Genomic DNA, 15,779 nt, shown 5'->3' on the forward strand with positions numbered 1-15,779 from the left:
TTGGTTCTTGGTATCAATTTTCGATATTGATGTTTGTACAATAAATTATTTGATAGACGCCAACATCGTATAACCATATAATATACAGTAAGTCAATACCAAACAAACAGTGCAAGAGAACGTACAATTTCGAGTAATTATAAAATTTAATTTACAAAACAATTACTCGAAATAATACCTATTTGTAATTGCTTATTTAATAATGATGAGACTTTGTTTCTTATTTTTATACTTTGTAATAGTACCGATGCCTATTCAGTTTATGCGATATTGGTATTTATTAGTATTAATCAGGGAAGTATTGCTATCGAAAATTGTGAAAACAATGTGAGTCAGTGACATACAGTCACATAGTATAGCAATGGTCCAAATGGATAGCAATATCCAATTTAAGTGTTTTAAAAAAAAAAGTAAATATTTAATAGCACTCGTATATATTTTTTTCGATGTTTTAAAATATTAATATTTAATATCTCGAAGATAGGTTAAGCTCGGAAGTTGATAAATTGCAGTATTCATTTCTTGGTTCTCAGCAACAGATTCCATCAATTAAAAAAAAAAACTATACATAAAGCAAAATTGGAGGACTTGAAGTGAAATAGCACGATAATGTTACCACAAAGAAACTAAAGAAGGAATCAAGTTCATGCGGACATTTGATGAGAAAAGAGGTCTAGGTTCCAATCACCAGAGTTCTTATTTGACTTGTCAAGCTATATATACGTGCTGTTGAAATTTACAAGTATTGACACTTTCATCTGCATATCAAGCAGTTTGATGCAAAACGATACTTTATTATCTGATATTCATACGGTAATTTGCCTTAGTCGAGCGTTTGTTATGCTGTCTATTTCCACGCTTTTTCTACACAGAAAAAGGTTGTACAAAAACCTTACACCTTTTACAATTATCGTTCAAGCACTCGTATCAATCATAAGTCATATTAAATTATGATATAAAAAACCGTTTCGTCCGTAGCTCTTGAATCATAGAGGCTATCATCGCAATGATTTATTGTATCGTATAGTCTGGCCAAGTAAAAGTGAGCCTCCTAATGCGCATGCGTAAATTGGTGGTTATAATAAGCATCGTATCCCATCTCCCTCCACTTTCCGTTCTGTATCTAGGAATATCTGGAATGTACCATTCCTGCGGTTGCTTCCTACTTGTAACTCCTCACTGTGACGTCAATTGGCCCACAGCTGTGGTCTGCCAATTGCTCGTGAACTGAAACAAGCGCTTTGCTCGCGATCAGTTGCCCATCCCTAGATTTAATGAAAGTTTTATCTCACATACCCCACCAAGAGCGTCCACTCTCAGATCTCACCCTCACTTGGCCAGGCTGTACAATAATTTGTGCCGCTATGGTCGATACGAGTGTTTGGACGATAAGTGTGTGCAAAGTGTGAGATTGTACAGTTGTGTTGCATAACACGTGTAACCATTCGGCGACTAGTACGGAGAGGTATTCTATACAACTTCAGCTCTGTCCCAGAAGTGTTGAAGCGTATTTCTTGTTACGATAAAGTGGTACCACTTTTCGGTAAAACTTGCCTAACGACGGGTCGTTACGTCTACGGGGTAAAAGAATGTACAAGTTGGTACACTTATCGTTGCACCACGTCGTACGATAAATTTTTACGTCTGTGGCCTCTATTAGTATCATTACTATAGCCATGATGCGATAGTGAAACGTTGATACTGAAACGTGATACTAAATCCAGTGAATGGCCATGACGACTTTTACCGACGACATGCATATCAATTAAATAAAAACTTGGTAATTATTTATCGTACTAACGATTTTACCGATTTCAATGACTTTAAAGTATGTTGAAGGGGGTAGGTCATGGAGTACACTCGACCCATGACTAAGGGGATGTGCGTGTGCTATTTCGAGAGGTTATAAAAACGAACTACTAAATGGAGAGTCTTGATGTTTCTTCTAATTAAAAGGATGCACACTCAAGAATATTTTTCAATACTTGAACGTGCTACTGATGACGTGTGGCGAGTGGCATAATGTCAGGAGTGAAACTGTGTTTCAACGAGCATCATTAGTCGCTGAACACGATTTAACAAAAAACGCTTATCGAAATAAAAAGAATCGAATAGTTTCGTATTTATTGAACAATACTGTTCAATATAGTACTGTTCAATAAGTCTTACCGAACGACAAAACTTACTATATTGTAGTACTATATTGAACAGTACTACATTGAACAGTATTGTTCACGCATATACTGTTCAATAAGTTTTATCGAACGACAAAACTTACTATATTGTAGTACTATATTGAACAGTATTGTTCACACATTTACTGTTCAATAAGTTTTATCGAACGAGAAAACTTACTATATTATAGTACTATATTGAATAGTACTACATTGAACAGTATTGTTCACACATTTACTGTTCAATAAGTTTTATCGAACGACAAAACTTACTATATTGAACAGTACCACATTGAACAGTATTGTTCACACATTTACTGTTCAATATAATACTGTTCAATAAGTTTTATCGAACGACGAAACTTACTATATTGTAGTACTATATTGAACAGTACTACATTGAATACTATTGTTCAATAAGTTTTATTAAACGACAAAACTTATTGAACAACCTAGTAGATACGAAACTATTCGATTCTTTTTATTTCGATAAGCGTTTCTTTGGTAAATCGTGTTCAGCGACTAATGATGAACAATACTGTTCAATGTAGTACTGTTCAATAAGTTTTATCGAACGATAAAACTTATCGAACAACCCGTTACAGTAATGTCATTAGCGTCGGACTTTTTTTTTCGGAAAATATGAAAATGTTCATTTCATATGTATGTAGTGAGCGAAGTGCGCGTGTGTTGAGAATGTGTGTGGAGAGCGAAGTACGTTTGTGTTGAGAGTGCGTGTGTTGAACGAAGCGGGGCAGCGGCCCGAAAGTATCGATTAACAAGGTGAGTGCAAGTCGATTGAAAAAAAAAACTATTAATTACGGACGGGGGATTCGAACCTCGTCCCCCCAACGTAGGAATCTTCGCTAAACCACGAGAATACCCGGTAATTATACAAAATAAATCCGTAGTTACGGCAATAATAAAACTCTAATCATAAATATCTGAAAAACTATTGAGTGGTTGCCCTTTTAATGCTATATTTTCTTGAACTGGACGACTAAATCTACAAACATGCAAAGTTTCAACTAAATCAATGACCCGAAGGACTTGCACTCTCCTTGTAAGTATAAGCAAATGAATGCAGCGAGAGAATAAAGAAGGAAAAAGGTCGAAGGCAGCCAACCTCCAACCTCGAAGCGTTGTACGTTGAACTTTATCTTGTACTATTAGTTGGAATATATTTTTTTCTTTAAAAATATTGAATCGAGTGATTCTTTAACGGAGATATCCATTCGGGAGACTAGTGATAGAGAATCCCACATGTATTTGAATATAACTATTAGATCTTTTTGAGAGAATCGTTGGGTTGAATTTGATTTTTGGAAAAATTATTAAATATTTTTCAAACACCGTTCGAAATGTTATAGATATCGTATTTCTATATAATCTAGCCTAAGCCGTTACTTTTGTTTTCGTTTATGAGATATAAGAAATTTTCTTTTCGTTTACAAATAATACCTCTCGTATGACCATTTAACGATTCTGAAAATGTTTGCAATATGACTCTACAAATTGGTTCAGTTCACTCTGTTAATAAGAGGTCATTGTTGATATCTTCTTTAAAGCTAATCAGCCAACGCAACATTCCTTGTACATCGTAAACAAGGAGAAAATAAGACGTATGTTTATGCGAACCGTTTTCATTATTTTTGTACGTACATACGTGCAATCAACTTTTTTTAAAACGAGTCCCATAAATTACGGGACACTCTGTATATTTTTATTGTCGTATCACGGATCTTTTTCATTTATTTCGTCGCTCGTAAATATAAAATTTAAACAAACAGCGTTGCGTGTACCCAAATACGGACAAAGAGTGTTGCTACTTGGTGACTGTAGCGAACGAGAATGATTTATCGGTATTACGGTTCGGGCTTTCTAAAGTTAATTTCAACAATTTTCAAACGATGTACGGTCACAATCTGCGCGAAACAATTTCATCGGAATTACTCACGCGATTTTGCGAAAGCGATACTTCAACGGCTGTTTTTCGTCATTCGAAGCAAACAAAATGGAAGTTGGGCGATGAATCGACCTAAGGCAACGCCTCGGCTGTTTTGGTGCGCGTGACCGATCGTAAATCGTTTTGCTGCGGTGTAATACTTTCCACGCATACGAATGCGGACAAATGACTGCAAGAAAGCGCAGAAAACGAGTGATTTATCGCCCGTAGCAACGTTTCCTTTCCGAATTAGTTTTCAACTCTTACCGCACCATTTTGCGTACACGGTACGCGAGGATGCAAATCGTTGCAATTATGCTCGCAATTTCACGCGTAATTTCTCCCGGAGTTTACAACGATAGAGATCATATGGTCGATATATCCGTGTGTCATGGATTTGATTTCAGACCGCGTCCATTATAAATAGCCTTGCAGCTTTGCGATACGAATACGGTATCGCACTGACGAACAATTGTTTGATTGTTGATTTTTGAAAAATTCTCGCTCCAAATGACACGAGTTAATGCTTGTATATATACCTGTCATAAGCTTCATTGCAAGTATATTTTGGACTTTTCTAAACGAAATAAGGAACATTATGATTTTTAACCAATCAACATCGATACGGTTGATAACAAAAAGGAGACATTAGTATTATTCAAAATGAAAACTGTTTGCTATAGTACACGTGATTTTCAAGATTATTTCAGATGCAACTTTTGTCGAGACATTCTTCTATTCAAATTTTTGTAAAGAGTCCTGCAGAGCATGTTCTTGAGTTCTGATCTCAGTTTGTAATTAAGTGCATCCAAATCATTGTTCCCTAACCATTTATTAGTTATCTTTAGTTATCTATCTGGTTTAATTCCTAACATAAATTTGAAAATGATCGTCTATACTGAAATATTTTTTCAAGCTACTTTCAAATGTCCTTAACGATATCACTCGACCCTTTTTTGACAAATTTAGTTTTTGGGACTTAATCTATGTCTTCATTTTTATTTATTTAATGTATTTATCAATAATAAATTAATTCACAGATTTACAGCCCTTTTCGTCAACAAGCATGCAAGTATTTTACAGTCTAAAATAAATTTAATGATTATTTTCTTTCTTATGTCTTTGTACATGTCAAGGATAAATGGCAAAGTATTGTAAATTATTTAGTAATCTTGAGTATCACTTTTGTGTTAAACGTTGCTTATTACAAATTTCATTTTACTTTATAGTTTACTTTGCAAACACATAAACGAGCTTCAGCAGTAGTCTCATCTTTGAAATATATTATTGTACTGTATTCATGTTGATTGGTCTTAAAAGTATTATATAAAGTATTATATAAAAGTATGTATACAGTGTTTTGTTATTAACAAGACTTAGTTTTAAAGTAATCGATTAAATATTGAGAAAAAAGAAACAACAAAATATTCGTGTATAGATATGGCTTATTTAACTTCATTTTCGGTTTATATTTTCTTTCATGTTTGATAATGATATGCCCATGTAACTCTACAGCAATATTTTACAGTGGCTATCTTCCATCTCAATGCAAGCATGGGCATTTGATCGTAAAACAAAAATTTGTTAAAATATTATTAAAAACAAAATTTTTACACTCATTCATTTTGTCAAGTTAACGCATAGGGAACAAAGTGTATAAAGTAATGTGTATAAGATATTTGGAACAGTCATCTATACTTGAAACATTGTTCGTCAATAATGGTTCAGAAATCAATTAGGCGAGTTCAGTTTCGTACATAAATAATTGTAACACAAAAACAGCCATAACTCAGGGACGGGGTCAAACAAGTCGTATGTTTAACTAAATTTCGTATTACAAGGGCCTAATTCATTGTTAATGCAGGTTGCGTGAATAATGAAGCACCCTGTACTAGTATAATGTGGCCAACGGAAGTTTACCTTAATGCGAATTAATTCTAAATGAAAGAAAGGAAAGGATTGTGGAGATTACGTAGAATTCACTCACGTGTGCTTCGTGAGCGATCGATCAATTTCATGGAATCAAATTCACAACAGTGTACTGATCCGCCATTTGTTTGTCTCGTACAAATTAAATTACCCGTTATGATGTAAACAACGCGTGTACGTGTGAACGAGTCAAACTGTATTATTTTAACACGCGTGGAAGCATGCAATTAACGTAGAGAATTCAAAACTCACATACGCCTTGATTAAACAATAAATTTGTTTACCGTTTGAGTTGAAAATTAAATACGAGTAAATACACCACGTGATAAATACACGATGTAAAACAATAGTTTTCACAGCTTTCGCAGCTAAATCAACGAATCTGGATCGTTGAAAATGTGTGAAAAAACCTGTTGTAAAGTTCATTTCGATTTTGAAATTCAAAGTTACTTTTATTTATTTTCAGATACCAATTTTCATGATTTTTGTACAAATGTTCGCTGGTCTAACTTAAAAACTATACCGTATTTTGTAACTGCTAGTTTTTAAGTTTTAGAGGAAAACTATCCTTTAGAGCTAACCATTTTATTTATTTATGTCACTGAAGAAACATACAGGGTGTATCTGGTAACTGAGCTAGACTGTAATTATTGATCCTATCTAAGATAGATAAAAATTATAGAGGACAATTCATTGTTTAACAAGCTCTATCATGTTGTAGTGCAATTTTTTTCAGGACTGCATCGGTGCAGTTGTGAAGTGCAAGTGTATTTATTTTTTAAATGAAACTCATCGATTTTTTTGCATGAATTGATTCCTCGTGAGTAGTATTGTCAGTAGAGATTGAGCTGATACCGTATTCGTATTAAAGATACCAGATAATAAAGTATTATTTTATACAAAGCCGTTTTGATAATTAGTTGAAATATTGATACGCATCAATTATAACAGCATGTATGCAGTTGGTATGAAATTTCAATACCGATATTTTTATAACTAATATTGAACCATGTCGTCACGGTATAAATCGAGTATTGATTGTAAATGTATAAAAAATGAAGAATAATGTATAATCTGTGTAAAATTAAAATTTTTAAACAAATACAATGTCAAGTGTAATATTCTTTCGTCAAATGATTAAGCGGTTTTATCGTGCACGGGGTGAGTCATTTACTAATAAAAATTTTAATTTATATATTTTTCAGTATATCTTCATAAGAATGTTATCACTGGATTAATAAGGTTTTCTTAATAAAGATGAGTTCAGACACAATCTTATTAGGACTATTTTTAATTATAGCTATTTTTCGAAGTAATTTCAATAATATATAATTTAAAATAGTTAGAACGAGGTCGTGTTTGGATTAATTTTTAGTGGAAAAACCTCACCAATCCATTGATAATATTCTTATGAACATACATACAATGAAAAATATAAAATATGTACTTTCAGTAGTTTATACACTCGCTCCTAATTATTATTGAAGTAGTGGTGTGCCGATATTTAGTATTCATTTTCGAAAAAGTATTTTTGAAAATTGACGCCATACGACAATACCTTTTGACACGTTCTATTAAGTACCTTGATATCTAATTGGTTGAATACTATGAATGTGTAATCGTATAAGTCTCATCACTAATCCTGTAATCACTTTACTATTTTACGACCTGTGTATCGTAAGAATTAAAATGATAACATAACAACGAAAAACGTATGGTTATTAAGAGAAGTCACTAGCTATAGCTCTATTTATAATTCTATGCGTGTTTAGAATGTGTTGTTCGTCCAGTTTAAGTGTGTTAGGTATTTATGAAGCTATTGCAAACACGAACATGTTTCTCTCGAGAAGAGAAACATAGACTGGGTATGTTGGAAGAGATCGTGTGACCGACAAGAAGATGACTTCTTTCGATAAGAATGTAAATGTAAAATTGTTTCTACATACTAAGTTAAAAATATCGATTATACTTTCTACATAGTATTTCTAGATAAGAAATTTAAACTATTGTCTATACTTAATATTTGTCACCATAATGAGAGTATTTGGTAATTGATTGCCCAAAAGGTACATGTTTGGAATATAAAAGAAGATGAGTATAATAAAAAGAATGGAGTATAATAATAACAAAATTCTTTTATAAGTAATAATTTCACAACAATTTCAACTCCATTATTGTATTTCTTTCTTTGAACCAAATAAATCCTACACATAGAACTCGTTTTTCTGTACTTAAACTGGACATACTCTACAATATATACGATTATGTGTATCTATCAATGCCTTAAAATTTGTAAACATTTTTCTTTAAGTATAGTAATTCTCGTTTTTAGGTGATAAATTCGGGATTCCTAGTTCACGTGCAAGCAGAGTATTATTATACTATTACATTATTATATAAATCGATTGGCAAGTTTTTCTGATGAAAATGAGTTTAAACACGACATAATTTGGATTGTATTCAATTACATGTAATTGGGAATGTTTTTTTTTTCGAACTAATTCGAATAACGTGTAATTAAAAATAATCAGGATAACGTCATACTTTAATTCATTTTCATAGGAAAATCCTTACAAATCTCTTGGTAATACTGTCGTAAAGATGCTCTGACAAATATAAAAATTTTAATTGTCATTAGTGAATGAAATTCTATCTCAATTTGAATTGTTAGCTGCTTGCTCCGAATAAACATTAACAGTGGTGGGGACGATTCCGTTAATCTGGAGTAAAAATTGTCATTTCAAGATTGGAATTACTATATCGTAATCCTGTAATATCGATGAATCACAGTTTTGCAGGAATCTACTATTGTATTCGATTAAATTATTCTTACGTAAGCTCCTTACGGGCACGTCTCAGGAGGATGAGCAAATAGAATTCCGGCTGTTACTGATAACGCGGGTAATACTCTCAAGTTTAACTCCAAACTGTTACTAAAGTAACAAAGTCAGGTAAATACTAGCATTAAAGAGAAACGTTGGCTTCTATCGAGTTGTGTGCAAACAATGATAACAGTGACAATAAAGGAGCTCAATTTTTATCGTCACACGATCAAACTTTACGAATAAACGTAATTAATTGGATGTTTTGGCTATCTGATACAAAAACTGAGAAACTACAAAAATAAACATGAAAAGTATAGAATAGACATAACACAAGTAAAGGGTTGAAATTGAAAACTTATTGGTAGCGATATTTAAAGAGTTCGTGTAAAAATAGAAATATACAATCTATCTACAATATTTACATGAAATAAAATTATAAAAACTAGAAATCTAATAGTTGTTTAAGTATTATTCTTTATGTGCAATTTCGTAAGTATTTTACAAATTAGGAAAAATGCTGATTAAACTGAAGAGAGCAAAAAATATCTTTTGTGAATGAGTAAAACTACTTGTGGAAAATTGGTAAGTAGAAGAATTAAATATTAAAATAAAGTGATCGGTAAAAATCTGAAGTTGTAGAACAACTGTATTGTTTATAAAATATTTGTACGGATATCGTTATTAGAAAACTGTTGGACAAGGAAAAAATCTGAACAGAAACATGCCTTTATACGAGCCTCGTATGTTAGTGTCAAGTACGGTTTGTTCGGAAAGTTCGTGGCAATTTTTAAGGAAAATTCAAAGGCAACATATTTAAATTTTGGTATACATTTATTGAATTATATAGTTGCCATTTTGTTCCATAATCTTTTTCCTTCTTTTACGTAACTTGAAGATTCCATCGTTCCAGAACTTTTCAGGTTTTACCGCGAAAAACTTTTCAATGTGATTTTTGATATCGACTAAAGAGTTAAAGTTTTTGCCATTAAAGGAATTTTGTAAAAATTTAAATAAGTGAAAATCTGAGGGTGCAATGTCTGGTGAATACGACGGGTGGGGTAGGATGTCCTGACCAAACTCTAACAACTTTTGTCGAGTATTCAGACATACTAGATTGTTCAATAAGTTTTGTCGTTCGATAAAACTTATTGAACAGTATAATACTAGGTTGCTCAATAAATTTTATCGAACGACAAAATCTTTTCGATTCACTAGTTCTGAACATTTTTGTCCAGACTTTAATTCGTCTAACTGCGAGTAATACTTTTTCGATTAACTATTATTACTAATAGATAAGTAACGTTAACCGTTCGTAAGTTAACGGTATATTTTGTGCGTGTTTATGAATAATTATTTTCAAAATTAATCTTTCATCTTGGGTACTTGGGTATTCTTTTCGATAATGCAGTGTTTTTAATTTTGTTGTTCTAAGAGGATTAAAGTTTCTCGATCTCGTATGAAAAATTGAACTCTTTTTTGTCTTTCCCTTCGAGCAAAAGAAATTAGACATTCCCTGCATGAAATGATAAAAATTCTTCTACGAAATAATTCGTAAGTTAATAATCGCGACGATTGGCCAACGTTGCTCCAATTCCTTGAATTGTAACAAAACGTAAATATCGAGCAATTAAACGTGAATACGTTCTCCGTGTTGTTATAACCGACTTTGTCGATCTAGAAATTGAAAATTATAATTCATTTCATCTTAGGCGGCCACCCCATGTTGCCTCGATGTATTATGTGCGCGGCTATCAGTCTCGAGAGAATTAAAATTATACCGCCTATATGCTTACCAGGTGGTCCTGGTGGACCGGCCGGTCCTTCGAGTATTTCAGCTGAAAACGTTTCACCGCCGCTCAAGGACGTCGTTAAGCCTCGGTCGCCTTTATCACCCCTGTCACCCTGCGAATAATGTAATTTCGATTAATTAATGTCGTAATTCGGAAACCGTGCTAACAATGGCCTTGATAAAGTAGGACAAGTCAGGATATCTGACCTCGTTGATTACGATAGATGAACTCCCTTTCAGAAGGTTTAAGAATACCTTATAAACCCAAGAACTGCTTTGTGGGCGAATTTTCGCATTACAGATACTTCGGAACTGAATCTACGAATTATTTTCATGCAAAAACGTGAATTTCTTTGCGTAAAATTATTATTGAGTTTGGTTATATGTATTTATATAATTATTCCGATCGTTAACTTGATTCACGATTCAATTACATTGTCATCTATGTTTTATACAGGATGATCATAAAAAGTGTTACGATTGAATATTTTCTGATATATTGGTATTTATTTGTAAGATTGTACGCCGAGTACTTGAATTATTTTTGTTCTCTTTTTAAATATTATCTTCTAAGGACAATAAAACACGAAATGTTTTAATATTTTCTCATGATTCTCCGAACAATTCTTTTAGCAATTCTTTCTTATTTGTTATCAATATTAATGTTTTAAATCGATCTATAACAATTTTCTAATTTTATGTTCATTAATTTTTATACCTGTAATTGTTTATACATAAATTATGAAAGGATAAATATGATGGTTAGTTTTTCTTCTTTCCTTTCTCTTCCTTCTTTGTGTACTAAACTCATACGTTTGAGAAGATCAAATCACAAAAGATAAAAATGGAAATAATGTTTGAATAATTTATCGGAGACCTGTTTTCATTTTGATTTTAATTTCGAATTCGATTTAGACATATTTCAAGTATAGTAGAACGTCGACTATCCGAAACATAGGTCGTTGGAATAAACGATACGTTTACACTTTGAAATTTATATCTGTTATACATAAATAATTTTATTAAGCATCAGATGCAAATATTTATCGTTAAAACGATACGTTTCATTTGTATCATGAATATCAAAGGATGGCTGTTGAATTTGGAAGACAAATTAAGTATTATTGAATGTTTGAAAAGTGATGGAAGTGTCTCCAATTTGGACACAGAATATAATGTGAACATGCATTTTTCAAAATTGTCTTATATTCTATTAACAAGTACGTTTAATATGATAAATAAATAACGACTAATTACCAATCTTGAACAAGCTATTTTCATTATTGATGTTTTTCAAATTTCTTATTTTTGATTTTGTTCCCACTATTTCTCTTAAATGTTTATGTTTATGATTTTCATTTTATATTTATAAAGTATATCGATCGATACATCGATAATAAAAATAACTTGTTTAAAATTTATAAGTAATTTGTCACTTATTTTATTCTCTGTTATTCTTTTATATACTTGAACTGTGGATTTCCTAGATCAATGATCAGAAGAACCATTTATCGAAACGAATTTGTCTCTTTGTTAATCCAGATAATTAATGTTCTGCTGCAGTCAAGGAAGAAAGAAAAATCAATCCTAAAAGGAATTACAAGTTGCATCGAGTTAGATATTTTAGTCAGTCTTTATAAGGTCTGCGAGCAAAAATGAATAAAATGTATTTCAAGAACTATTCGAACGATGAACACCTCACTGATTTCTATTTTTACTACAAAAGAAAAATATTTTAAATAAAAATCTCCTGTTAATTCTACGTCTTCAAAAACAGTATAATCTTTATACGAAACATTTTTAAATACCTTTCGTAATTCAAGAGTCCTATAGATAAATACAAATGAAATAATTCTGATACAAAGGGTAGTTTTGACTCTTAAGTCCAAAGAAGTTAATCAACGTTTCAGCAAATTAATAAATATTTATACAAAATTGCATAAACATCAGAATCTAACAGCTCCCAATGTTGCATGTTAAACAATTACTCAATATTGTTCGTATTCTCTTATCCGCACTGTCGATTACTCTTACTACTCGATTACTCATTACTCGATACCGTCTGTATTCTCTTATGCGGACTGTCGATTACTCTTACTACTCGATTACTCATTACTCGATACTGTCCGTATTCTGTTATGCGGACTGTCGATTACTCTTACTACTCGATACTGTCCGTATTCTCTAATACGGACTCTCGATTACTCTTACTACTCGATTACTCACTACTCGATACTGGCTATATTCTCTTATACGGACTGTCGATTACTCTTACTACTCGATTACTCACTACTCGATACTGTCTGTATTCTCTTATACGGACTGTCGATTACTCTTACTACTCGATTACTCACTACTCGATACTGTCTGTATTCTCTTATACGGACTGTCGATTACTCTTACTACTCGATACTGTCCGTATTCTCTAATACGGACTCTCGATTACTCTTACTACTCGATTACTCACTACTCGATACTGGCTGTATTCTCTTATACGGACTGTCGATTACTCTTACTACTCGATACTGTCTGTATTCTCTTATACGGACTGTCGATTACTCTTACTACTCGATACTGTCCGTATTCTCTAATACGGACTCTCGATTATTCTTACTACTCGATTATTCGCTACTCGATACTGTCCGTATTCTCTTACTACTCGATTATTCGCTACTCGATACTGTCCGTATTCCCTTATACGGACTGTCGATTACTCTTACTACTCGATTACTCGCTACTCGATACTGCCCGTATGTCACCACGATCCCTTAACTCGGTTCTGATCTTTCTTTCCCCTTAGAATACTCGCGAAGCGATAATCACAGCAGAATATTAATTTCATAATGGCGTAAAAAGTAATGTTTGTGTTACCTTTGGACCCTGAGGCCCAGGCGTTCCAGGCGGACCAATCGGCCCGGTCTGTCCTGTTGGTCCTTTTTCGCCGGATAGCCCAACATCACCCGGAGGTCCCTGTTTGCCTTCGTGCCCAGGAGGCCCATCGGCTCCCGGAGGGCCGGGTGGCCCCGGTGGCCCAGGTTCTCCTGGCTCTCCCTGTTACGTTCCAAGAGCGTTACGTCGTTACCGCTTTCTTCCGGCGAGAGCCCTCGACAAGAGTGTCTCTCGGTACTCGTCGGTTTGTGCCACAGACGGAAGGAACGGGAAAGGAGCAACGGAGAAAACTGTCGATGGTGAATATAAAAAGAGGCAGACAGAAGAAGAAAAAAGAGAGAAAGGAGGAGAATGGTCGGTTGAGAGCAAAATGGTAAACAGGTGGAAGAAGACTGCGGACAGAGGCGAAGAAAAAGCGCGCGGGAAACTGTGCGTGGGAACGAAAGCATACTGTTCGTGTACGCATGTGTGTACGTATCGTTGTGTTACGTAAGTTTTCACATACGGGGTATCGAAGTAATTATGTAAGAAGTGTCTCGATTGCGATATATAAAATATTGACGAAAAGTGTGCAACGATTTACGAAGTATTTTGACAACGAGACGATATTCTGAAATACAGTAATTCCCGCTTTCAAGCGACAACGTCGAGAGAGCCGATTGACTTGAAAGCGGGGTGAGTAGATATTTCTCTTCCGAGATGAGGTTAACAGGGACCATGACGCAACGATTGCTTCGTTGAACGATAATCGTACAACGGCGCTATACTTATTCAACACGACCCCGTGCGACAGGTTATGCAATAACTGTACAGGTGTTTCGATTATCATTCAAACAGTTGTATCAACCGTAACTTGTACGGTGAATCGTTATGTCTGTGACCCATGTTAGACCCAATTTCGCGTGTACTATCCAACGAAGAAAGCGAATAAGATAACTCGAGAGTAAACGAGACAAAGCACAGCTTGTGAATCTCGTATTACGTGCACTGGGCGGTCGAGATTTCAAACCAGTCTTGACCAGTTTGATCACTTAATGATGCACAATGCAAATTTTTTATTTTTTTGAGAATATTACCAATGGAATCGTAAGATCTCGATAAAAAAGAGCCCAAACATCACTTTATTCAAAGGCATACGTGTTTGTAGAATTCAGAAGCGATTTGTTTTACTTATAATTAAAAATGATCCAAGTAAGTTTATGTTTGGACACAATTGATAATACTGTCACGATTGTGTGGTGAAAAAATATAAAATTTGATAAACATTGGGAGAATGTTTCTGTTGCTCATTTTCAATTTCAAAATTGTCACTTGAAAGCAAGAATTACTGCATACTGCTAACAGTGAAATATGTATGCAGATTATCCTACTTAAAGTGTTAAAAACTATTTTCTTTAATCTTATTAGAGATAACGATAACATATGTTTACTGTTTTTATGATTCAGTGTAATCTTTTATATGACATATAAGACTTCAAAACTGGACACCCTGAAGGAGAGAAGTTTGGGGCCCTTCATTTTCTTTTTTACATGGAACAGTATATAGATATTTACATTTTTAACAAATAGATGTTATTACATGTGATAAATTTACTCAAAACATTTTCTTTTATTTTGCATATTTAAAGAATTATAACGAAAAATATTCTTTGCAAAGATAGTATGATGGCAGAGCTGAAACAGTAGTAAATAACTGGTTTTTATCATGACATTTTAATTGTGTCAAATGGAAAATATTCTTTCAATTAAAAACTATGATATGTGACGAGATATATTTGACAATGTAAACATTTATACATATGTATATCATTTTACTTAAAATGGACATAGAGGTACATTCTCTCATCAAAAGATTGAAGGTGTGAAGTCGATATCCAATCTGTCTCATAAAATGATCTATAAACCATAAAAAATGCAAAAAAATATTGTCGTTAATTATTTCAAGGAAAACAACTTCTAATATTTCAAGTAGGATAATCTGTACACCGTAACGCGCTCAAGTCAAATAAATTGGCTACAATGTACAAGGTCATAGTTTTATACAGCTTAGGTAATACGAATTTTTGTTATACTTCTAGAAGAAAATATACAATAACTTATTTATATTAATTTACTGTTTGTATTCAAAGTGTTAACAAAAATATAATACTTTTCTTCTAGATCAATTTCTCATCTCAATATACATCAAACAGTTCTTTACGATTTTGTATTATTTGTTTCTGTGGTAT

The 15,779-nt window shown here is 33.2% G+C and overlaps 1 protein-coding gene across 12 annotated transcripts in view; it reads right to left on the reverse strand.

Moving 5' to 3' along the window:
• LOC143143536 (uncharacterized) overlaps positions 1-15,779 on the reverse strand; it is a 297,264-nt gene that overhangs the window by 37,627 nt on the left and 243,858 nt on the right. For all 12 annotated transcript variants that reach the window (XM_076304898.1, XM_076304895.1, XM_076304894.1 and 9 more), the window contains 2 exons: positions 13,534-13,713; positions 10,667-10,775 (listed from right to left, as the gene is read on the reverse strand). In XM_076304898.1, coding sequence (XP_076161013.1) covers positions 10,667-10,775; positions 13,534-13,713 — 289 coding nt within the window. The remainder of the gene's footprint in view (positions 1-10,666; positions 10,776-13,533; positions 13,714-15,779) is intronic.

The sequence above is a fragment of the Ptiloglossa arizonensis genome, chromosome 2 (genome assembly GCF_051014685.1).
Source record: "Ptiloglossa arizonensis isolate GNS036 chromosome 2, iyPtiAriz1_principal, whole genome shotgun sequence".
In the NCBI taxonomy this organism is placed as follows: domain Eukaryota; kingdom Metazoa; phylum Arthropoda; class Insecta; order Hymenoptera; family Colletidae; genus Ptiloglossa; species Ptiloglossa arizonensis.